We start from the raw sequence: 23,683 nt of genomic DNA, 5'->3' as shown, positions 1-23,683 counted from the left end.
AATTGCCAGAGAATTTGCTGCTCTAGCTGCGATTGCCACTATGCTTGAAAAAGTTTCCCAATCGCGTCAAGGTGACGCCCTTCCCTATCATGTGGTTTTGTGATAGGGCTAGCACGATTTCTAGAGCGTCTCTGGGCTGCTTGACTGATGACAGAATCTGTCCTTGGTTGTCCTATAAGGCATGTAGGAGCATCATCTGGTGCCTTTTATTTCTTATCTAACTGCTGCCGGGTTCTTCATTATACAAACTCCTTCCTGCCACATAAAATCTATAATGGGAATAGCCCTTATCGATTTTTTTAATTGGTTCTTTAAAATCGTAAAGAAAACAGTCTGCCTGTTTGACAGTAAATGCAATGGAAAACGCTTCGCTGCTCTTTCAATGATGTTATGGAAACCTCCAATATCGTCCGGAGGTGAATCCACCGGAGGTGCAACTGGGAGAGATGGCGTAATTATCAGATAGTCATCCGTCATTAATAGTGGAGGGGCAATCCCTGATCTCTCCCTCTTCTTCCTCTTCATCACTCTCCGAAGCTTCACGGTCATCTGCAGGGGAACCTGCCAGAGGTAACCACGATCAAGGAGAATCTGGAATTTGTAATGCGCATGGCATAGGAGATGCCGTTTTTTGTGAAGACTGCATTGATGGTTGAAATCAAGAGGTAGGTGTAGAAGAAACAGGTTCTGGGAACAGATTATAATTATTTAGAGATTAGTTACTATGTTCAAAGGCATTTAGATGGAATGTCCTTGAGGATATTGACGCATATATTCAGGATATTGTTGATATTCAGGATATTGTTGATAATCTTCCTCATAGTATTGATCATGCTCGTCATCGAAGTCCTGACATTTTACATTTAATTCTGAAGGAATATGAGCTGCTCTAAAGAGACTTTCATCATCAGATTCTTCCTCCAGTGGCAGAGCTTATGGAAAAGGCAACACTTTGCTTGGTGATGTGTGAACTGGAAGAATCACATCAACACTGGGTTTGTCAGTATATACAAAGCGTGATACTGGCACCAGAGGTGTTAAAGGTGTTGAGGATGACAAATTCTGGACCTCTGTTGATGATAAATAAGTCGTTGAAGTGGATTTCTATGTTTGTCCAGGCAAAACAGTTTTTTCTGACTGATCGATTGATAGACTGAGTAACTCGGGATACCAGTATCTTCATGCCCAATCCGGAGCCACAAGGATGACTTGGGCCCGGTCGCGCCTGATCTTCTTCAGCACTCTGGGCAGAAGTGGTATGGGCGGAAAGGCGTACAACAGACTGCAACTCCAGTCGCGATGAAAAGCGTCTCCGAGCGAGTGCCGCCTTGGAAATTCCAACGCACAGAACTGATGACATTGTGCGTTCTCTTCGGTGTCGAATAGATCTAACCAAGGCTCTCCCCACTGCCGAAAGAGGCCTTGCGCCACATCCGAATTCCGACGTCATTCGTGATCCATCATGCACCGGTGGCTGAGTTCGTCCGCCCTGGCGTTCAGAGAGCCCGCTAGGTGTTGAACCACCAGGATGATGCCCTGATGTTCCAGCAATGTCCAGAGGCGCAGAGCCTCCTGACAAAGGGTCCACGACCCCACCCCGCCCTGTTTGTTGCAATACCACATGGCGGTGGTGTTGTCCGTGAACACCTGCACCACACTCCCCCGGACAGAGGGAAGGAAGGCTTTCAGTGCAAGTCGGATCGCCCTCAGCTCCAATAGGTTGATATGGAGGCGGGACTCCGCCGGAGACCAGAGGCCTCTGATCTCCACCTCTCCCATGTGGCCCCCCCATCCTAGGAGGGACGCATCCGTCACCACTACGTGCTCCGGTTGGGGTAGTGAGAGGGATTGCGGTCCATGAGCCACCACTGCAACTGCCTTGCAGTGCCCACCGAGATCAGGACGTGGTCGGAACATCAGGTCCTACTGCAGAGCCCGCATCCGCCACCTGGCGTGAAGTACCAGCAGGATGCAGGAGGTCATCAGACCCAGCAGCCGCAGCACCAACCTGACCGAAACTCGGGATAAAGGCTGAAAGATCGGAATCAGAGCCTGAATATCCCGAACCTGCTGTTCCGGAGGATAGACCCAAAACTGCGCCGAGTCCAGAACCGCTCCGATGAACAGGAGCTTCTGGGAGGGACTCAGATGCGACTTCGGCACGTTGATGGAGAACCCCCAAAAATGCAGGAGGCCGGCCGTAGTCTGGAGGTGGGAGACGACTGCCTGGGGCGAGCACGCCTTCAACAACCAGTCGTCGAGATAGGGGAAGACTGGAACCCCTAATCTGCGCAGATGAGCTGTGACCACCGCCATCACTTTCGTGAACACCCGAGGGGCACTGGTGAGGCCGAAGGGGAGCACGGTAAACTGAAAGTGCTCGTGGCCTACCGTGAATCGCAGGTAGGCCCCCTTTGCCAAGAGGGCCGTAACTTCCGTCTTGGGAACCAGAAAGTAGTGGGAATAACAACCCCGACCTACTTCTGGGCCATGAACGCACTCGATGGCCCCCTTGGCCAAGAAGGCCGTAACTTCCTCCTGCAGAAGTTGCAAGTGATCCCCCGACATGCGATGGTACTGCGGTGGCATGGCTGGAGGGGTCACCTTGAAGGGGAGGGAGTAGCCCCTTCGGACGATTTGCAGCACCCACCTGTCCGACGTGATGGTACGCCAGTGGAGCTGGTGATGGCGAACCCTGCCTCCCACTGGCGTGGAATGGGCCTGAAAGGTCGGACTAGGAAGGCTTTTAGGCAGATGCTGCTGGGGCAGATGTGGGCTGACCGGCTCTCTGTCCCCCTGCTCCGCCTCGGCAGAATCCACGTCCGCGACTGCGTTGAGGCTGGTTTTGCGGCCTGTGTCTAGACTGACGCGTGGGGGTGCCCCTTCCTTGGCCACGAAAGGGGCGAAAAGCGGAAGTTAGCAGGCGCGGGGCCAAGAGGCCCAAGGACTTGGCCGTAGCCCTGGAGTCCTTAAAGCGCTCCAGCGCACTATCCGCTTTGTCGCCAAAAAGGCAACGGCCATCGAAGGGCATGTCCATGAGGGTGCTCTGGACATCCCCGGAGAAATTTGTGGATCTCAGCCAGGCGTGGCAACGAATCGCCACCGTCGTCGCAATCGTCCTACCCAGCGAGTCCGTGATGTCAAGCCCACATCGAACCGAGTACCGTGCTGCATCCCACCCCTCAGCGAGAGCCTGGGCGAGCTGTGTCCGGGCCTCCTCCGGACACTGGGGCAGCACGCCCGCCACCGTGTCCCACAAGGCACGCGGTGTTGATAGACCGCAACCCCAAACTAAGGGAGGAAAACTGCTTCTTCCCAAACTGTTCCAACCTTTTGGATTCCCGATCCGGGGGAGCGGAGGGGAAGGCGGTCTGGGACATAGAGGCCTGGATAACCAGGCTCTCAGGGGTGGGGTGCACCGACAGACAGCTGGGGTCGCCGGGTGCAGGGCGGTTGCGCCGGGCCACGTTCCGGTCCACAGGAGTGACTGTGGAGGGCTTGGACCAGGTGCCCATCAGAACGTCGGTCAGTGCTTCATTGAACCGCAGTAGAGGCTCCAAAGAGCTTACTGCCGATTGAATGCACTTCAGTGAGGAGGTTAGTCCTCACGGCCACTGCAGGGAGCTCCAGATGAAGGGCTTCGGCAGCCCTGCACAGCACCACGGAATAGGTAGCACCCTCCTCCGTAGCCACGGAGGGAGGAGAGATGAAGCCAGTGTCAGGGGAGGTGTCGAGACCACTGGCATCCCCCAGCTCTTCTGCCCAGTCCTGATCAAACTGGCACTGCTGTGCCAGAGGGTCCTCAGACCCCTCCCAGTTGTCCCCGTCATCCGACTCCTGGTAGACAGGCTGAAAGGTCGGAGCCAGGCGGTAGATGAATTGCTCATCCATCGGCGGCAGAGACGGCGCCGGGCGGCGCCGCTCCGACGCCAGACCGGGGCTGAACCTGGGGACGTCGTCTGAAGACGGCGCCGGGAGCGGCACCATAGGGGTCGGCGCCCGCGAAGGGGTTGTAAGGTCAACCGGCGTCGACCGGGATCCAGGCCTGGATCTCACGGGGGCCTGCGGCGTTGGGACCGAAGTCGACGACGGCGCTGGGGCTGGAGCCGCTGGCTCGCTAAGCCTCCCAGTCGGACCTGCAGGGCCCGAAGGCACGCCGGCAGGTCTCGACGGCGGAGTGAGACTCCTCATGGCCACGAGGAAGTCTCGGATCTCGCCTGGAGTCGCATTAGGCCCAGGGACCGGAGAGTATGGGGCCGGATGCGACTCCTGCGGCTTTGACGGAGCTTCGCAGGTGGTTCCACCCGAACCCTCAGCCGAGTCGCACGACTGGTGAGGGGACTCAGAAGAGCGATGTCACCTCTTCGACTTCTTCTTACTGTGCCTCGACTTACCTGAATGGCTGTGGCTCTGCGACCAGTCCCTCGACCTCCTCCTCGACCGGGACCTTGAACGACGCGGAGCAAACTGCCGGATCTCGAGGAGATTTCGGGACCGCTCCCGCCTAGCTTTCGAGGTCAAGGCCCGGCAGTCGGGGCACGACTCGGCATCATGGTCTGCCCCAAGGCAGTAGAGACACCGACGGTGGTGATTCGTAACCGACATCAGTTGGTGACAGGCGTCGCACGGTTTGAAACCAGGCATCCCTACCGGCACCAGGAGTCGAGGTCGACTCGAAAGAGAACCAAAATAGTTTAGTCAAAATGTGACTAAAGGGTATGCTCTTCCCGGGTTTGCGCTTACTGGCGCAGAAAAAAGAAGAACTGACATCAGCGCGCGAGGGCGGCGTCTAAGTACTCCGACGAGGTCATCCTGGCGATCACGACACCGACGACGGACCCGGAGCCACAGACGACGCCTAGCGACGCGCAAGGGTATTGCTGACGAAAAATCTTTCCGGATCCAGCCTGACGCCTGGGGATATTCTAAGGTAAGGAATATAACTAACATGTTTTTTCCAGATTTAGAGAGTGTATCCCCCTAACTCTGACTAGAAGCAAGGGTCCCTATTTGGACAAAGGTACCTACCTCTGCCAACTAGAGACCCCCATTTCTAACATTACCTTCTATGATGTAATTTCTCCCATTACTTAAGAGTGACCAGGAGTCTCATGATGGGTTTTCTTGAGGACCTTTTCAGGGTGTTTGTAGGAAAGCAGGATCTGCTTTTATGGTTACCCCCACTTTTTGCCTGGTGCTATGCTGTTTCTGACTAGTCTGACTGGGATCCTTCTAACCAGGACCCCAGTCTCTGCTTTCTGCCCCAAAATGGTATGGTATGGTAAGTAATTAGGTACATCTCAGATTAGATACTGGTGCAACCTTATCAGTCCCTAGTATACGGTGCTGAGGCACCCTGGGCATAGGTACACCATGGGTCCCCCATGGGCTGAAGTATGTATTATGCCACCCATGTGAGACCACTCAAACTGTAACTATATGACTGCCATTGCAGCCTGTGTAAGCTGGTGCTAGCACCACTTCCGAAAGACATAGGTTTCTCTATATACAAGGTCACTGCACGCAAAATCGATGCTGCCCCTAAAGCAGGCTTTTCAATCCTGAAGGAAGGGTGCTCGGTTCTAAATATGAGGGTAACCCTGCATGAGCAGGACAACCCTACAACCTTCGGAGTCCATTCTCCCGGGGGAGTCCATTCTCCCGGGTTGTAAGTTCATCAGGCATTACGAAAAATAGAGTGGCCATGCGTCATTACGCGATGACTATCTCAAAACTGGCTGTAACACACCTGGTCATGTTTGGTATCAAACATGTTGGAATGATACACCCCCCCACCCGACACCATACACAGTGTGGGACGTATGATTCCATGCACTGTAATGCTCCCCCGGGAGGCCCTCAGTGCTTCCAGTAACAGGCTTCTTGACCCAGACAGCACAACATGGCTGCTGTCGACCAGAGACACGATTCTGCCCTCCTGCTGCTGTGCCAAGCTTGAGAAGGGGAAGACAGAGCAATAGGTATCCTGTCACAGGGAGGTGTGACCACCTCCCACACAGGGTTTAATGCATTGGGGCCAGTCGGGAGAGCTTGCCAGCACCACACAGTCTGCTTGAAGGCCACACTTGGTGCCCTCCTTCCATAGTCCAGTTCAAACCAGCTCAGGGAGCCAATTTCTCCCACTCTGGTGCAAAACTGGACAAAGGACGTGGGAGTATCCAAGCCACTGTTCAACCCATCCCCTAGGAGGGAACCCTGCATCATCCTAACCCTTTCCTTAGGGTACTTAAGGGCTTAACTGAGGTTGGGTTCCTACATTCGTCGTAGGACAAGATTAATTTCAAGACACCACTTCTTCAACCATCTGGGTACTCTGGACTTCGCTCTGGGCATCAAGCCTGCAACTGGGAAGACTCCTGCTGCTCCTGATCTCTTGCACTAGTCGTCTGCTGCAAAGTCAGTGCCTGTGCTCAACACAGGAACCTTCCAAGGCCTGTGGGCATCCAAGATACCTGAAGGAATCTCCCTTGAAGTGAAGGAGTCATTTCCTTGCATCTGCTGGCACCACAAATAAGCTGACTGGTCTGCTGATTCTGGGCTCCCACAGACTCTGCAACACAGGCGGTGGTTCCTCACATCCCTCGAAGCCTGCACTGTCCTCTCACCAAGTTTGAGGCAAGTATCCCTAGTCGGAGCTGCAGGAACCGTACCCCTGTGCACCACGCCTACTTGCTGTTGCAAAGGCTTGTTGGCTTCCTCTCACCAGGATCTTTGGGCTCGAAGTAGCCCCAACCGTAAGCATCTTCTGACCAAGATCTTCGTCCTCACCACATCACTTGCATCGTGGGCTTGCATCTTTGGTGAGCTGCTTAAGGTCATCTTGCGACTTCAGTGCCTCCGGCCTGGGGGTCCTCTGGAGGGTCTTCTTTGATTTCAGTTGGCTCCCCTGATTGCTCGGGGGCTGCTCTGGCTCCCCTGCCTGTGGTGATTTACCTGGACCTTGCTAGTCCCGACCCTGCACTTTCTTCGCTTTCCACGTTGTTTGCAGTTGCCAAGGCTTGTTGGTGCTCCCGACGGACCCCGACCCCTCATCTCTCGACATCTGATGGGGACAGCTCGTAATCGGCTCCTGGTTTTACAAACGGTCGCCTGGTCCGCACAGCTGAAGCTCCAAGGACATTATCCGCTCTACTGCACCACCCGACATCGTTTGGCATTCGTCTTCTGTGCCTCCTTGTTGAAGATTGCATTAATCTCTTTGCATGAGCTGAAAGCCATTTTGTACTTGGCAGCCATTTTAGTTAGTTATGTGCTGGCCATTTGCTGTTTCCCTCTCCCAGAGTCTTACACATGCTCAAATGGGCCTAGCTAGTAGAATGCACCTGTTCCTAGTATAGAACTGTCAGGCTGTTCTAACTGATGTCACTTATTACTCCTCCTACTTGTTGACTGTGCAGTTTCTGTATGACCATCTATGTGCAGAACTCTTCTCATGTGTACTTGTACCGCCTTTTTCAACCCCTGTGTGGGTATAAAAGGACCATGCTTCTTCTGTTCAGTGTGCTACTTCACTCAACACCGAAGGGTGCTGTGTGAATGTAGTTCCACCTCATGAGGTTTATTAAACTTTGTATTTTCTATTACAGTTTCTGTGCCAACTTCTTCCTATTGGTCTGAGGACTCTGTGCAGAGAAGGGCGAACCCCTTGCACTGGTAGGCCTAGCTGAGGTCACCATCAACATCCTGGTCACTCATGTGTGGCACAGACTCTGTCCCCTCTGCTTGCAGGTACTTCTCATCTTGAATCAACCTTTGAGTTCCACCAGACACTTTCACCTTCTCCAGCAGCGGCATCTTCCTAAAGTCCTCCATTGAGTTCGACTGCGGTTTCCACGCCACTTCACACCTATGCACCAGGCTTTCCTGGTGTAGGTATCCTGTTTCCTAGGGTATCCACGGTGGGGTGGCTATCCAACCTTCTGTCTTCCACTGGGTTTCTTCAGGGTCCACTGGGACGGGCCCTTCTTTAAAATTGCAATCGCGACTTACCCATTGACTTGTATTGAGCCCGCGGTCATGTTCCCACTCTGCACACGGCCTCCGTCGGCTTACCTCGGGTGGTTCCTTGGGTCCCCGGCACTTCTACGTCTTCTGAGTGTAGTCTTGACTCGAGTCGACGTTCACATACCACTATTTTAGTATATGGTTTTGTGAGAAGTTGGCCTGGCATATGCTGTCCTCTAGTTATAGTGGCCACCTTGCACCAGTCCAATTCGACTCTTAAGGTGATAGGTTTAAAAGACAACCTTTAAAGAAAGCTATCCTAGTGGTAGCTGTGGAGAGCAGCCTTCAGGCTAAGTCTTGACGGAGTGTTAAGCTTATTGTTTTACCATAGATAACCTCTTGAATGACCAAATGAAAGAGTAGTCCACACAGGTATATATATAAAATATATGTATTTATTCTAAGAATAATCCCACTAGTCTCTTTATGAGGCTGGAGGTAAAGATACAATTCAAACAAGCATTGATAGTTACAATAAATAGCACTGGAATCATAGAGCCCCAGGGGGGTACCAAACCATATATTTAAAAAGTGGTATAAGAACCAAGACAATTCTACAGACAATGCCTAGGGCATTTAGGGTCGCTGGCCCCTTGTGAAACCACCCAAGGTAGTGAGGAAGGGGACCCACGGGAGACTCGTGCAGTGGTATAAGCTACTGTCGGGATCTCTATTAAATCCTATGGAGAACGTCGCGGTTGAAATTTACAAGAATTAAAACACTTCTAGCAGGAGTTCAAGTTCAGGAGTTTAAAGCTAAGCTCTTGGAGGGCCCACACCCACGAGAGTACCGAGGTACCCTTGTTACCTGCCCCAGGGAAGCCGGGTGCATAGGTCGTTTTCGAGGTCGGGTCGCGGGCTGCTTTTCAATGGGAAAACGTGAAGAACTGCTGCTAGCAAGAAGCGTTGTCAATCTCGTGTAGATTGAAGATGTAGATATTGAAGAGAAGGACCTGAAAGCAGAGGGGACAGAGCTCAGGAGAAAGAGCCCTTCAATGTCGGGTGCTTCCAGGTGGAAGATTGGTAGCTTGGATCAGCAGCCACGAGCTCCAGGAGGCTTCAAGGAAGGCCAGCTTCTAGAGGGCGACTGTCCCACGAAGGATGAGGGTCGCTGCGGTGTTAGTGTCCGGATTGGATCCACTAAGCCTTGGCAACCGCAACCCACGCAATCACAAATCAGCAACTGGGGCAGACCCACAAGGTCTGAGCGAGGTCTCCAGCGAGGAGACTGAAGAGCAGGCCTGGAGCAACCAGGGGAACTCTTGGAAGTGAGGATTGACCTCCGCTAGGGCCCACCAGTCGAGAGACAAGGGACCGCGGGACGCAGCAATTTGGTGTGCGTAAAGATGCCCCCACGGGTTGCCGGAGCGGGCTAGGGCGTCGATCTTTGGCACAGATGATGCTGAGAGGTTGGCTCAATAATGGGCCAAAGCACAACTTCCCCACTCGTCGGGGTCGGGTGCTGTGCAAGAGGTGGCCGGTGTCCTGGGGTATTGGGGATCTCGGCACCCACGGGGTCCACGGTGCTAAGCTTTGCTGTGCACACTCACTGACCTCTGGGATGCTTGGAAACCCACCTCAAGGTAGATAGGAGTCGTCGTTGTCTGTAGGAGCAGCGGAGTTCCAACCGGGTCACTTGCAGTGTTTCAGGTGCCTGCCAAGCAGGGGGGTAACTCTTTTACCCCAAGGGAGATTTCTTCATTCAGCTGTGCGGCAGCAAGTCGAAGTTCAAGTCTGTGAAGTCCAAGATTAATCTGAGGCTCTGGGGACCCTGCACCCACCTTTATCCAGAGGTATAGGGGGGTGGCTAAATCAGAGCCCACCAATGAGAGTTCAGGCGGGAAAGGGTGGCTACACCCTCTCCCCTTTGTGTGTTTCCCGCCAGGGCAGGGAACAGGATGCCCCTGAACCGGTTCCAGGCGGTGTATGCAGAAGTAGGCACTGGAGAAGCCTATGTGCAACTTTGAAAGGCATCCTATGGTGCACCCACCCAGTTCCAATCCACATAGTCTGTCTAGGGAGGTGGGAACACCTCCCTGCAACAGGATCCCTATTGTCCAGCTGCCGTGACTGGAGTTCTGCCCAGCAACAGGCAGCCAGAGTCGTGTGGGTGGCGGGTAGCATCCATTTTGTATTAGGTGTGCTCTTTTAAATTGGTGTCTAAAATCTGCCGCTTTTACCATATCACCCCTCTAGCAGGGGGGAATCATGCCCTCATGCCCATGGCTGGACTGGGGGTATGATTCCTACATGTTTGACATCAAACACGACATGGTTCTGTGCAGCCACTCTCAAGTTATCACGCTATCGCGATTACTTATAATGCGGTTAAGAGTATATGGTATGGCTGCACTACAAACAACCTCGCACTAGTTTTTAGGAAGGCTGCAGAGGGGCCCTACTCAGGTAGGGGTTCCCCCTCACACACATCTCAGCCCCTGCCTTGTAGGATTAGCAAGGCCTGCTTTAGGAGTGACCTATGAGGATATATGTGTTGTAATTAAGTGGGATACAGGGTACCTATATCCCTGTAAGGGGTGCAAGCACCACCTTGCCCAGACTACAGTAGTGGTCTGGTGGTGTCAGTTGGGATGGCTGTCCCAGAGGTGGCACAATAAGTGCTGCAGCCCCTGGTAGGCCTCGGAGGGACCCATGCCCTGGGTACCTAGGGTACCATCTACAAGGGGCCGATACGGTGTCCTCAGTATCCAATTGGTATGTACCTAGGGTACTCACATCGTTTTAGAGAGGAAGCAGATAGGCTGGGGTCCTGGATAGCAGGGCCACAGCCTGGCTAGAGTAAAAAAAACAGTCAAAACATCAGCAAAAAGTTGGGGGCAACTATGCAGTCGATGCCACTCTCCTACAGGTTTGGTTTCCCCCCGGCGAGCACTGTGTATTTCGTGCTACTTACCTGTTTCCATTGAAAAGTATTGTGTATATCTCCGGCTAGGTGATATCTGTATGTGTTAGTGAGTGTCTTACAATAAATACATCTTTTTATAACTACACTGTTTGGTTCTTTTTCACTCAATCTATATCAATAAGATTATGCTCTGGTAAAACAAGCTGCTTAACACATCCTTCTGGACTAAGCCTAACCCACAGTTACCACTTAAAGAACTTTCTAAGGTTGTCTAAGACTACTAAAAGCACCATAAGGGTGTTCTGGATTGGTGCAAGGTGCCCACTTATATAAGTGTTCACCATATACCAAGCCAGCTTCTCACAGTTTCCAAAAGCTCTTTATCAGAGGATTCATCCCTTTTTACCTATTTGCCAGATGTAAAAGAATCATCGCTCTCTTCCTCGGACACAGGGTTGCATTTAGATTTAATCCCCTGCAGCCACAACAAAAGTCTTCCATCTCTGTCCTTGAGGGTCTTCTGTGAGAAAGTGCAACATATTTCACAGTCTGACTGTGTGGTCGGGATAGAGACAATAAATGTTCTTTTTATGAAGATCATCAATGTAAAGTCTCTTTTTGCCACAGTCGTTACATGGCCTGTATAATCCCTTCTTAGAATGCTCTGACATTGTCAGAATGTCCAAAGGGAATATTAGAAACAAATATATATCTGACCTGAAAAGACGTTTCTTGAAAAATAACTGGGCAGAGCTCAGGGAGACTCCCTTCACACGACGTGCGGTAGATCATCTGAGGGAACTAGCCTTTGTGAGGCAGGTTCTAGAGGGTGCTGTTGCCTGATTGGTTGTAGACCAAGTTTGGTTCTTTTAAAAAAAAAAAGTCTTAGATAGGCTATTAAATTCAAGGCCTAGTGCCATTGTAGCCTACTATATGATTGCTTTGATATAATACCGTGGGACTCCTACTTCTACGACAGGGAATGATTCAAGCAGGTCAATCTATGAAAGATCCAATACTGGAGAATAAGAGTTTACCCTACCTGTTTCAGATTCACATACAAAATAGCACCTTTCTCTGTTTGTGCGTGTCTGTATTATCTTCTATGACAGGGATTACCTAAGGAGGATCACAACCTTATATTTCTATGAATAACTGGTGGAGCTTAAAGTGTTGCTCCGATCTGTTTACAGGCAGCTGCAATCTATCAATATACCCAACCATTCCGGTTTCAAAGGATCCACATTGGCAAGCTAAATGTGGGTTTTTGGCAGTAGTGTGTTGTCAGACTATTTTGTACATAAGTAAATCAGCATTTTACTCCTTTTAATCAAGAGGGAGAGGCTGTGGACCTTTAGGGATGTGACCTTTCCTTATCAGGGGAGTTTCAGTGTTTTCCCAAGTTTAAACCACTAGAGAGAGTAGAAATATAGAGAATATGCAGGTAAAGGAGATGTGAAGCAGGTGTGAGATGATAAACCTAATAAAAAATTAGGGGACAAAAGTAAAGGTAGCGCTGTCCAGTGTGGGTGTGTTTTTTTTGTTGGGGGTGGGGGGCAAACTAGATAGACACATTCATTTTTGTTAGGCATGGGGAGATTAAGTGATTTGCCCAGAATCACAGGATGTTGAGAGTCCCTGTCAAGACTCAAACCTGGTTCCCCGGCTTCGAGGTCGACCGCCCTAGTTGTTAGGTCACATCCTCTCCCAAGGTGTTAGCTTAGAAGGGTGGTACTTTATACAGGAAAGTGCAGTGTGTGGTGCCACTGGTCTCTGGTAGACTTTGTAAACCGAGCTGTGCAGGATCAGGCTGTCTGTTGGGCCCAAAAGGTAGTAAGGGATATGTGTATGAGAATTACAGCTATGGTAAATTATAGTTGACAAACGGTATCAGTTGCCCAGGAGGTCTGAAAGCTTTGTGAAAATGAAGGTCTAGACACTAGGATTTCAAATAAAGCTTCAGGAACAACATAAACATTAAAAAGTCAATAGGGGCTAACCAGCACCAGATAACTGGTTTCCAGTATCAGCAGAGGGGTAAGAAGACAATGTAGGACCAATCACGGAACAGCTGCATAATGAGGATCCTACAAAAGAGGAAGATATGGGGTGGGGGTAGGATATGGAGAATTAATTATTCCAACAGGAGCAAGTGTAACAATGCAAGCCAGGGTGGAACTGGAAAAGAGAGAGGCAAACAAACAGTAAACATAGGAAAAATAGTACTCTGAGCTGGCCCGGTAGAGGAAATAGGGACAATGGACAAAGAAACCAGACCCCAAACATGATGATTGACTGAACAGGTACACCACAATGTTGTGTCAAAGTTATTCTAGTCCTGTATGGGGCACATTCAACTGGTGACATGTCAGCTCCAGGCATCTGCACCTGCTTTTGAATGTGGTTCGACACATATTTAAGACTTATTTTCAGAGATGAGTTCAGCATAGAAACATTTTTTTCTTCAAATTATACTCAACTTATATTCAAAAGCGAAATTTACCGGAATATGTATTGTGTGTTCTTTAAGCGAGAAATGGCAGTGTTTTTGGAAACTTGAATGACTTTCTGGACTGTTTGTGGCATAAAAAATTCAAGTAGTAAGTGGATGTGGTTGTGTTTTTTTAATCAGGGAGATGCACTCTGATATGGTGTGCTCGTTGAGTTTCAGAGCTGAAGAAATCGTCATGTTTAGCAGCGAAGGCAGGAATGTCAACAGAAACATCTCCACGTCATGTTTCCCAAAATTTTCATTGACACCATAAGAAAGTGCCTCAATCGAGTCACGACCTGTCTTCCAGGTCCATGTCTTTCTTGAGGAGCTGCCAAAGGTCCTACACCCAGTTGGGTAAGCTGGTTATGGTGGTTTCCATTCCATTGCCATTACTGGAGATGGCATGGTGGTCTCCATTATTAACAAGCATTGACAAAGCCAATACATTTGTACTGGGTACAAATGGCTTTGCCATTACATGTTTGGACACTGGGGAGCGAGAGTGGACTAAAGCATCTGAAAAATGGAAGCTGCAGAAATAACTTCTGTAACATCGCCTTTTCAGATGTGGTTGACAGCCATTGCTATCCAAAGTTTCTGTGCCATTCGCAGACTGATTGTAAATGATGGCATCCCTCTTGGAATGGTCAAACAACAAAAAACAATATCTAATATAGTTCCAACATGGCTGTCATGCTTAAAGAACAAGTTACTTACCTTCGGTAACGATATATCTGTAAGAAACATTAGTTAGTTAGATTCCTCACCTTACAATATCCCCAGGCGTCAGGCTGGATCCGGAAAGATTTTTCGTCAGCAATACCCTTGCGTGTCGCTAGGCGTCGTCTGCGGCTCCGCGTCCGTCGTCATGATCGCCGGGATGACGTCGGAGTACTTAAGATGCCGCCCTCGCACGCTGACGTCAGTTCTTGTACATAGCTTTCCGAGCCAGGAACGCAGAGCCATGCAAGAGACCGACACTGGTGCCAAAAAATTCTAGGGCCCTGAAAGGGATGACCTCAACCCTAGATATCGGTTCGCAGAACGGGGAGGATGGGTGGGTCGGTGAGGAATCTAACTAACGTTTCTTACAGATGCATCGTTACCGAAGGTAAGTAACTTGTTCATCTGAAAGAAACACGTTAGTTAGATACCCCAGCAATACCAACCCTGATGGTGGGTCTGCGAACCAAGATCACACCAGAAAGTCCTGGAGAACAGAACGGCCAAAGAAGCCGTCTCTCCGGACTTGGCTGTCCAGGCAATAATGTTTGGCAAACGTGTGCAGTCCGTGAGCCACCACTGCAACTGTCTCGCAGTGCCATCCGAAATCAGGACGTGGTCCAACAGGTTGCCCCGATGCTGGGCCCACTGAAACGTAAGGCCCCACTGCAGAGCCCGCATTCGCTATCTGGCGTGATGCACCATCAGGATGCAGGAGGCCATCAGACCCAGAAGCCGCAGCACCAACCTGACCAAAACCCAGGATAGAGGCCGAAAGATGGGAATCAGAGCCTGAATATCCCGGACCCGCTGTTCCGGAGAATAGGCCCGGAACTGCGCCGAGTCCAGAACCGCTCCGATGAAGAGGAGCTGCTGGGAGGGACTCAGATGCAACTTTGGCACGTTGATGGAGAACCCCAGCATATGCAAGAGATCTGCCGTAGTCTGGAGGTGAGAGACGACTGCCTGGGGTGAGCCCGCCTTCAGCAACCAGTCGTCGAGATAGGGAAAGACTAGAACCCATAATCTGCGCAGATGAGCTGCGACCACCGCCATCACTTTCGTGAACACCCGAGGGAAAACTGGTGAGGCCGAAGGGGAGCACGGTAAACTGAAAATGCTCCTGGCCCACCTTGAATCGCAGGTAACGCCGGTGGGCCGGCAGGACGGGGATGTGGAAATAAGCATCCTGCAAGTCCAACGCTACCATCCAGTCTCCAGGGTCTAGGGCAGCCAGAACCTGAGCTACAGTGAGCATCTTGAACTTCTCCTTCCGGAGTAAGGTGTTGACGCTCCTGAGGTCCAAGATAGGGCGTAGGCCCCATTTACCCTTCTTGGGAACCAGAAAGTAGTGGGAATAGCAACCACGACCTACTTCTGGACCAGGAACGTGCTGGATGGCCCCCTTGGCCAAGAGGCCCGTAACTTCATCCTGCAGAAGTTGCAAGTGATCCCCCGAAATTCGGCGGCACTGCGGTGGCATGGCTGGAGGGGTCGTCGCGAAGGGAAAGGAGTAGCCCCTTCGGACGATTTGCAGCACCCACCTGTCCGATGTGATGGTGCGCCAGTGGAGCAGGTGATGGTGAACTCTGCATCCCACTGGCATGGAATGGGCCTGAAAGCTCGGACTAGGAGGGCTTTGAGGCAGATGCTGCTGGGGTAGATGTGGACGGACCGGCACGTTGTCCCCCTGTACCACCTCGGCGGAATCCTCATCCGCGACCGCGCGGAGGTTGGGTCTGTGGCCTGTGGCTAGTCAGACGTGAGGGGGCGCCCCTTCCTTGGCCACGAAAGGGGCAAAAAGCGGAAGTTTGCGGGCGCGGGCCGAAATGCTCAAGGACTTGGCCGTAGCCCTGGAGTCCTTAAAGCGCTCCAGCGCACTATCCGCTTTGTCGTCAAAAAGGCGACTGCCATCGAAGGGCATGTCCATGAGGGTGCTCTGGACATCCCCGGAAAAACTTGTGGACCGCAGCCAGGCGTGGCGACAAAGCGCCACTGTGGTCGACATTGCCCTGCCCAGTGAGTCCGTTGTGTCCAGTCCACATCGGATTGCATGCCGTGCCGCATCCCGCCCCTCGGCAAGAGCCTGGTCGAGCCGTGTCCGGGCCTCCTCCGGACACTGGGGCAGCACGTCCTCCACCGTATCCCACAAGAGTGGGAGTAACGGTCCAAAAGACACGCAGTGTTGATAGACCGCAACCCCAAACTAAGAGAGGAGAACAGCTTCTTCCCAAACTGTTCTAGCATTTTGGATTCCCGATCCGGGGGAGCAGTCGGGAAGGAGGTCTGGGAGGTAGAGGCCTGGATAACCAGGCTCTCGGGCGTGGGGTGTTGAGACAGAAAACTGGGGTCACCCGGTGCAGGGCAGTGGCGCCGGGCCACGTTCCGGTCCACAGGAGGAACTGTGGAGGGCTTGGACCAGGTGCCCTTTAGAACGTCAATGAGTGCTTCATTGAACTGCAGCAGAGGCTCCAAGGAGCTTGCTGACGGTTGAAGCACTTCTGTGAGGAGGTTCGTCCTCACGGCCACAGCAGGCAGTTGTAGCCCAAGCGCTTCGGCCGCCTTGCGCAGCACCACAGAAAATGCAGGACCTTCCTCCGAAGCCACTGTCGGAGGAGAGATGAAGCCAGTGTCAGGGGACGTGTCAAGACCACCATGAGATAACTGGACCTGCCGGGCCATAGGGTCCTCAGACCCCTCCCAGTCATCACCGTCATCCGATTCCTGGTATACAGGTGGAATGATCGGAGCAGGGCGGACGATGAAATTGCCACCCATCGGCATCGGGTGCGGCGCCGGATGGCGCCGCTCTGACGCCGGGCCCGGACTAAACTGGGGAACGGCGTCGTCCGGGGACGGCACCGGAGGAGTCGTGAGGTCGACCGGCGCAGACTGGGGTCCAGGCCTGGATCCCCTGGGGACCTGCGGCGTCGGGACCGGAGTCGGCGCCGGGGCCGGAGCCGCCAGCTCGCTTGGCCTCCCAGTCGAGCCTGTGGGGCCCGAAGGTGTGCCGGCAGGCGTCAACAGCGGAGCCAGGTTCCTCATGGCCATGAGGAAGGCACTGATCTCCGCCGGAGTCACGTCAGTCCCAGGGACCGGAGGGTATGGGGACGGACGGGTCCCCTGCGGCTCCGGAGCCGCGTGAGTGGTGCCACCCGAACCCTCAGCCGAGTCGCGCGACCGGTGAGGGGAGTCAGAAGAGCAATGTCGCTTCTTCGACTTTTTGCTGTGCTTCGATTTACCGGATTTCGAAGACTTTGACCCCGACGAGCGGTGGGGGCTGCGGCTCCGCGACCGGTCCCTCGACCTCCTCCTCGACCGGGATATTGAGCAGCGCGGAGCCGACTGCCGGTACTCGAGTAGCTTGCGGGACCACTCCCGCCTAGCTTTCGAAGTCAAGGCCCGGCAGTCGAGGCACACCTCGGCGTCGTGGTCGGATCCAAGGCAATAGAGGCACCGGCGGTGGTGGTCCGTGACCGACATCAGTTGGTGACAGGAGTCACAGGCCTTAAAACCAGGCATCCCTACCGGCACCAGAGTCTATGTCGACAAGAATAGAACCAAAAGAGCTCCAAAACGTTTAGTCAAAAAATGACTAAAAGGGTATGCTCTTCCCAGATCAGAGCTTACTGGCACGGAAAAAAGAAGAACTGACGTCTGCGCGCGAGGGCGGCGTCCAAGTATTCAGACGACGTCATCCCGGCGATCACGACGCCGACGACGGATGCGGAGCCGCAGACGACGCCTAGCGACGCACGAGGGTATTGCTGACGCAAAATCTTTCCGGATTCAGCCTGACGCCTGGGGATATTCTAAGGTGAGGAATCTAACTAACGTGTTTCTTTCAGATAGTAGTTGGAGAGGTGGTCAGTGTAGGAAGGTGCATATCTGACTATGGTTACCCCCAACTTTTTGCCTAGTGTCTAGCTGGTTTTTCGACTTAGTTGGCCTGAGATCCTGCCATTCAGGGTCTCAGGCTGTCTGCTCTCTCTTTAAAATTGACTCCATGTACCCGACTTAGTTGGCCTGAGATCCTGCGATTCAGGGTCTCAGGCTGTCTGCTCTCTCTTTAAAATGGACTCCATGTACCCTAGGTACATACCCAATTGGTAAGGATCACCTTATTGGACCCTGTACAGTGTACCCTAGGTACCCAGGGAATAGGTGTACCCTAGGCCTCCCAGGGGCTGCAGCATGTATTATGCCACCCCTGGCCTGGCCTTCCAATCAGACACAACTGGCTGATCACTCAGCTGGGGCAAGGTCGTGTAATCACCCCTTGCTTAGATATAGTATACCTCTATCTACCCTTACAATAGACAGATGTGTACCTGTGAGCCACTCCTATGGCAGGCCTTAACAATCCTGGAGGCAGAGTGCTTGGTAACATGTGAGATGGTGCTCTAGCATGAGCTGAGCCTGTCTGCAGCTTTCGGAACCATGTCCTTATAGCGGTTCTATGATATCGCCTACCATATACTCTTAAAGTGCCTTATAATCTTAAACGGTAATGGTAACTATGGTTTGGCTTTATCAAAACATGTTGTGTAAGGTGTCTAACACTTTGGAATAATACCCCCATACCATTTCTGGTGATGAGGATATTTTACCTCCCTTCTAGAGGGAGAGACATGTTAAAATCCTACTTTGCTGTTTAATTCTGACCAAAGCCTCAGCCTCACAAAATGGATGCTGCTGCCACAGACACAAGTCTGACCTCCTACAGCTGGGAGCCCTCCCAGCCAGGGAGGCCTGGACAATAGCACCTCCCCAGACAGACTTTAGTGTATTGGGGCAGGGAGGGCTGAAAGGAATTTGACATGCCTGGGGCACACAAGGTGCTCCATGCATAGTCCAGTTCAAACCGGCGCTGGGGCACTCCAGCCCCAGCTCTGGCGTGAAACTGGACAAAGAAAAGGGGGTGTAGCCACTCCCCTTTCTGGTCCCACCCATAGGAGGGACATTGCAGGTAGCCCAGCCCACTAGCCCAGTATATTAGAAGGTAGCTGAGCCCTGCAGATTTAGATTATTCTGAACCTGCATCTTGAACAGAAACTCTGGACCTTCGACATTCTACTACGGAAAAAGACTGAAGAATCTCCCTTGTGGCCAAGGAGTGACCACCCTGGGCAACCAGGCACCATCCAGCGACCGCTGCTTGCTTTGCGACTGATCCTACGAGGGACGACTGCAGAGACTGACCAGCGCCGTGACTTCCAGACACCTCTGAACCAGATCCACATCTCCAGCAAAGCTGAGACCCGTGGAGGCGACGAGGGACGTGGGACCAGCGACTTGGGAAAAGTGGCTAGTAACTGACTAGCGCGACTTCTGAGGCTTCCTCGAGGCTGTGCTTGGGGAATTGAGAAGCCCCAACCCCGAGCACCATCTGCAAAGAAGATCAGCTCCCCACACTTCACGTGTTCTGTGTGGGGCCCTTCTGCACCTGAGTTACTCGACGTGTTGTCCGGTTGCTGGCCCGTTGGCTAGTGACCTCTGTGACGACGAACCTTCAATTTTGCCTTGCTGGTCCGGCTCCTCCAGACTGGCACCCGCTCCCCTGTGAAAGGGAAGCACCTCAGACCTTCCTGGTCTGCGACAGAAGCAAGTCCTCCATCCTGCGTGGGTTACGCTTGCCAAGGCTTGTTGGGTCCTAACTCGACATCGACGCCGCCGACAGCAAGAGTCTTCGTGGGACAGCTCGCCTCCTGGTTCTGGTCGTCCTCGACGCCTCCTGGTACCCGTGGCTGCTGCGACAAGCTTCACCTCTTCACCTGCATCTTCACGACATCGCCTGGTTCCTTCCCGGCTCCTGGCTGGTGACCTAGACTGTCCCCTCTGCTTGCAGGTATCCTCCTTCCTGATTCCATCCTTGGAATGCACCGGACACTCTTCACTGACTGCCTGTCAGCAACTTTCTTCAGGCATCCATAGGAGTCGACGACGAAACCCGACGCAAGTTCACACCTATGCACCCGCAGCCCGTGGGCTAGGTAACTTGAGTACTCCGAAGCTCACAAGGGTATTGACTATCCAAGTGTCTAGTTTCCAAGTCCCTAACTCCTAGTTCCTTCCGAAGTGTCCTAAAACTCTTAATTACTAAATACTACTATTTCTATCGACTTTAACGCATTACGCGGGAGTGTTTCCACTCTGCACCTGAATCCCGTGGGTCTCCCACTGCCTAGCAACTGATAGGATAGTGTAGCCCCAGCGATTCCCTAGGCCTAGGCCTAACCTGTGTTTGTGACAGTGGTTCTTATACCACTTACTTAGTATATGGTTTGCGTGGCCCCTAGGGCCTAACTGTATTACTTACCTGTGTGACTTATGTACGCTTGATTAAGAGTGTGTTGTACTTACCTCGAATCTCATAAAGAGTGCTGAGGGTGTTTTGACTAGAATAAATACATTCTATTTTTATAATATCTGTTGTGGTGTCCTTTCATTTGGTATTCAAGGGGTTGCAAATGGTATAACAGCTGGCTTCACATGCCATACAGAGTTTAGCCTAAGACTGCTCTTGTCCATGCTACCACTAGGATAGCTGGTCTATAAGGTTGACTTTACAACCAATCACCATAAGGGTTGTTTTGGACTGATACAAGGTGTACACTAGAACTAATGACATCATATATCAGGCCAACTTCTCACAGTCAGCAGTGCTGGCAAACGTCTCGACAACACCATCTGAAAACTGTAAGTCCCATTCGATAATCCACCCTTTTTTCTGAAGGCTCAATTTTTTCAGCGCTTTTGTCAACACACTAGCATACCCCACCCACCTGTGCACCTGCTCAGAAACTATATAACATACTTTTATGTGTTCCAGTGGAGGTGGGAGAACACTCCTAAACAGCCAACAGAAAAAGATGATATCAAAATATTCATGGTGACTGATCCAAGATTTCTTGGATCCAAGAAGACTTGTGCCAATGTCTTAAAGTTTGAAGGCAAAAGAAGCGAATGCCAGAGGGAGGCAGTTCGAAAGGTTTAAGTATGCTTGCCATGAATGGTGCAAGCGCTCTATACTTTAAAGTTAAAAAGAAAGGTCCCTTATTTTCAGAAGGAATAAAATGAAAAACTTGCAAAAGAAATAGTTCCCATTACAAATTATACTTACTAACTGTGTTCTAAGAACCATACAACTAAACCCTTTATTATTTAAATATTGTTACAAGCCAATAAAGAGGGATAGATAAAAAAATCCCCACCTTAAGAACACCTTCCTGAATCACTGAAGAAGGATGATTGACTAGAGTAATAAGAACATCTGGTTCAATAAGTTTATCCATCACATCTCCTAACATTAAATCTGGTAGGATCAGAAGGGCTCCTCTTAACAAGTCATATAATCCACAACATATCAGTATAGAAGATTCTTCGGTGGACCTAAAAGAAAAACAAAGGATTATTTGTACCTATTAAATCACAAGGTGTTTGTTAGTGCCAAAACATTTTTTTAAATTGCCAGCTAAACATCAAAACTTTAAAAAATAAACTACATTGCTTCACCAATGAGGTAAATTATATGAAAACCACTTGCCACCTTGCTGGTGTACTAGCTATCTATACAAGGTGTCCACAATTCTGCTATCTAGTGCTGGACCCAAAATATGACACGCTGTTCTTCCCAAGTATTATTTGCAAGTGTGACTGGAATGACTCCGAATAATGGTACCCTAATACTCACAATACATTGCTACATAAACTCTAGATAGTGTCTGACTTGGCTGCCTTAGTGGCATGTACACTGATTTCTTCCATCACTGTACTTAGAGGAGATTGGACCACAAGAACCTACACAGAAACAAGCTGCCAATTGATTATTTCAGCTAAGTTAACATTTTTCGTTTGTTGTACATTCATAACTTGTGCACTGACTGTAAAGCAGTATCTTCCATGAGCTCAATGTGGCAGTTGGTATGGATTTTGGGCAAGGAATAGAATAATTTCTTCAGAAGGTTGCTTAATGGTGAATGCAGTCTTGTCTGAATATCTATACAGTGGTGTTTTGCAAATGTTCCTATTTTCCTACACTGATGTAGAAAACTGAATCTGCTTTCCTGGTTATCCTCACTTTTTGCTGGTGTTATTCCAGTTTCTGACTAGGATCCTGCCAATCAGGACTCCAGTCACTGTCCTTTCTCCCTAACTTTGACAGTGGTAAGTACTTTGGTACCCTTCCAATTGGCTATTGGTGCACCCATGTAAGTCCCTGGTATATAGTACTAAGGTACCCAGAGTATAGGTGCACCAGGGGCTCCCATGGGCTGCAGCATGTATTATGTAACCCATGAGACACCATTCAAACTGCGACTACAGGCCTGCCATGGCAGCCTGTGTAAGTTAGTGCTAGCACCCCTCACGACTGCTATAAGTTTTCTTATATCGAAGGTCACTGCACTTAAAACCTATAAGTCACCCCTAATGTAGGCCTTTCAATCCTGAAGGTAAGGTGCAAGGTTTTAAGTGTGAGGGTGCCCTGCACAAGCAGGACACCCACTACAAACCCTGGAATCGATTCTCCAGGTTTTTCAAGTAAGGTCAGCCATTTTGATATACATAGTGGCCATGCGTGATTAAGCGAAGGCTAATTATATATTGGCTGTGTGGAACCTAGGCTGTTTTCGTATCAATCATGTTGGAATCATACCCCAACACCGCTACCAGTGTTGGAGGTATGATACCATGCACCAGGGGGCTCCTCCGGGAAGCCCTCAGTGCTCCCTTCAGGTAACAGCCTTGCAGGGTTTGCCAGCAAGTTAGTGTTGCTGCTGACCCCAGACATGATTCTGCACTCCTGCTGCTGACCTGAGCTCAAGCAGAGGAAGGTAGAACACTAGGTTTCCTGTCACAGGGAGGTGTGAAGACCTCTCACACAGGACTTACTTTGTTGGGCTGGGGTGGGGGTGCTTGCCAGTGCCACCAGCCTGCTTCATAGGGCACATTTAGTGCCCTCCTTGCATTCTCCAGTTTGAACCAGTTCAGGGCCCCACTGAGTCCCGCTCTGGCGCGAAACAGGGACAAAGGACATGGTAGTATCCTCACCTCTGTCCATTCCCTCCTCCGGGAGGGACCCTTGAATCGTCCCAACCCTTTCCCTAGGATACTTAAGGGCTTACCTGTGGGTGGCTCTTCAGATACGTTGTGGGACAAGATTCAAACTCGAAACCACTTAACTTCGCCCGTCTTGGCACCTAGGACTTCACCTAGAACAAAGAATGCACCAAGCAAGACTCCTGCTGCTTCTGGTCTCACTGTTCTGCAAGTCTTTTTCGTCGTCCGTGTTTGTGCTTCATCTTGGTGCATCTCCAGGCCTGTGGGCATCAAAGACACCTGAAGGAATCTCCCTTAGAGTGAAGGAGTCACTCCCTTGCATCTGCAGGCACCGCAACAAAGCTGACCGGTCTGCAGCTACTGATGTCCCATGGACTCTAAAAGGCTCAGCAACACAGGAACCGCTGGAACAGAAACCCTGTGCTACGCATCGACTTGCCATTGCCAAGGCTTGTTGGCTCTGTCCTCCAGAGATATTCAAGCTAGAAGAACCTCTAGCTTCCTACCAAGGTCTT

General features: G+C 51.2%; 1 protein-coding gene across 3 annotated transcripts in view; it reads right to left on the bottom strand.

Annotated features, from left to right (window-relative positions):
* The window catches only part of LYST (lysosomal trafficking regulator), a 3,752,809-nt gene that overhangs the window by 1,981,574 nt on the left and 1,747,552 nt on the right, over nt 1–23,683 (bottom strand). For all 3 annotated transcript variants that reach the window (XM_085611970.1, XM_085611971.1, XM_085611972.1), the window contains one exon: nt 21,323–21,500. In XM_085611970.1, the coding sequence (XP_085468096.1) occupies nt 21,323–21,500 (178 nt within the window). The remainder of the gene's footprint in view (nt 1–21,322; nt 21,501–23,683) is intronic.

Source organism: Triturus cristatus, chromosome 6 (assembly GCF_964204655.1).
Source record: "Triturus cristatus chromosome 6, aTriCri1.1, whole genome shotgun sequence".
In the NCBI taxonomy this organism is placed as follows: domain Eukaryota; kingdom Metazoa; phylum Chordata; class Amphibia; order Caudata; family Salamandridae; genus Triturus; species Triturus cristatus.
The sequence above is the reverse complement of the archived record's forward strand: the minus strand, read 5'-3'. Positions and strand labels throughout refer to the sequence as shown.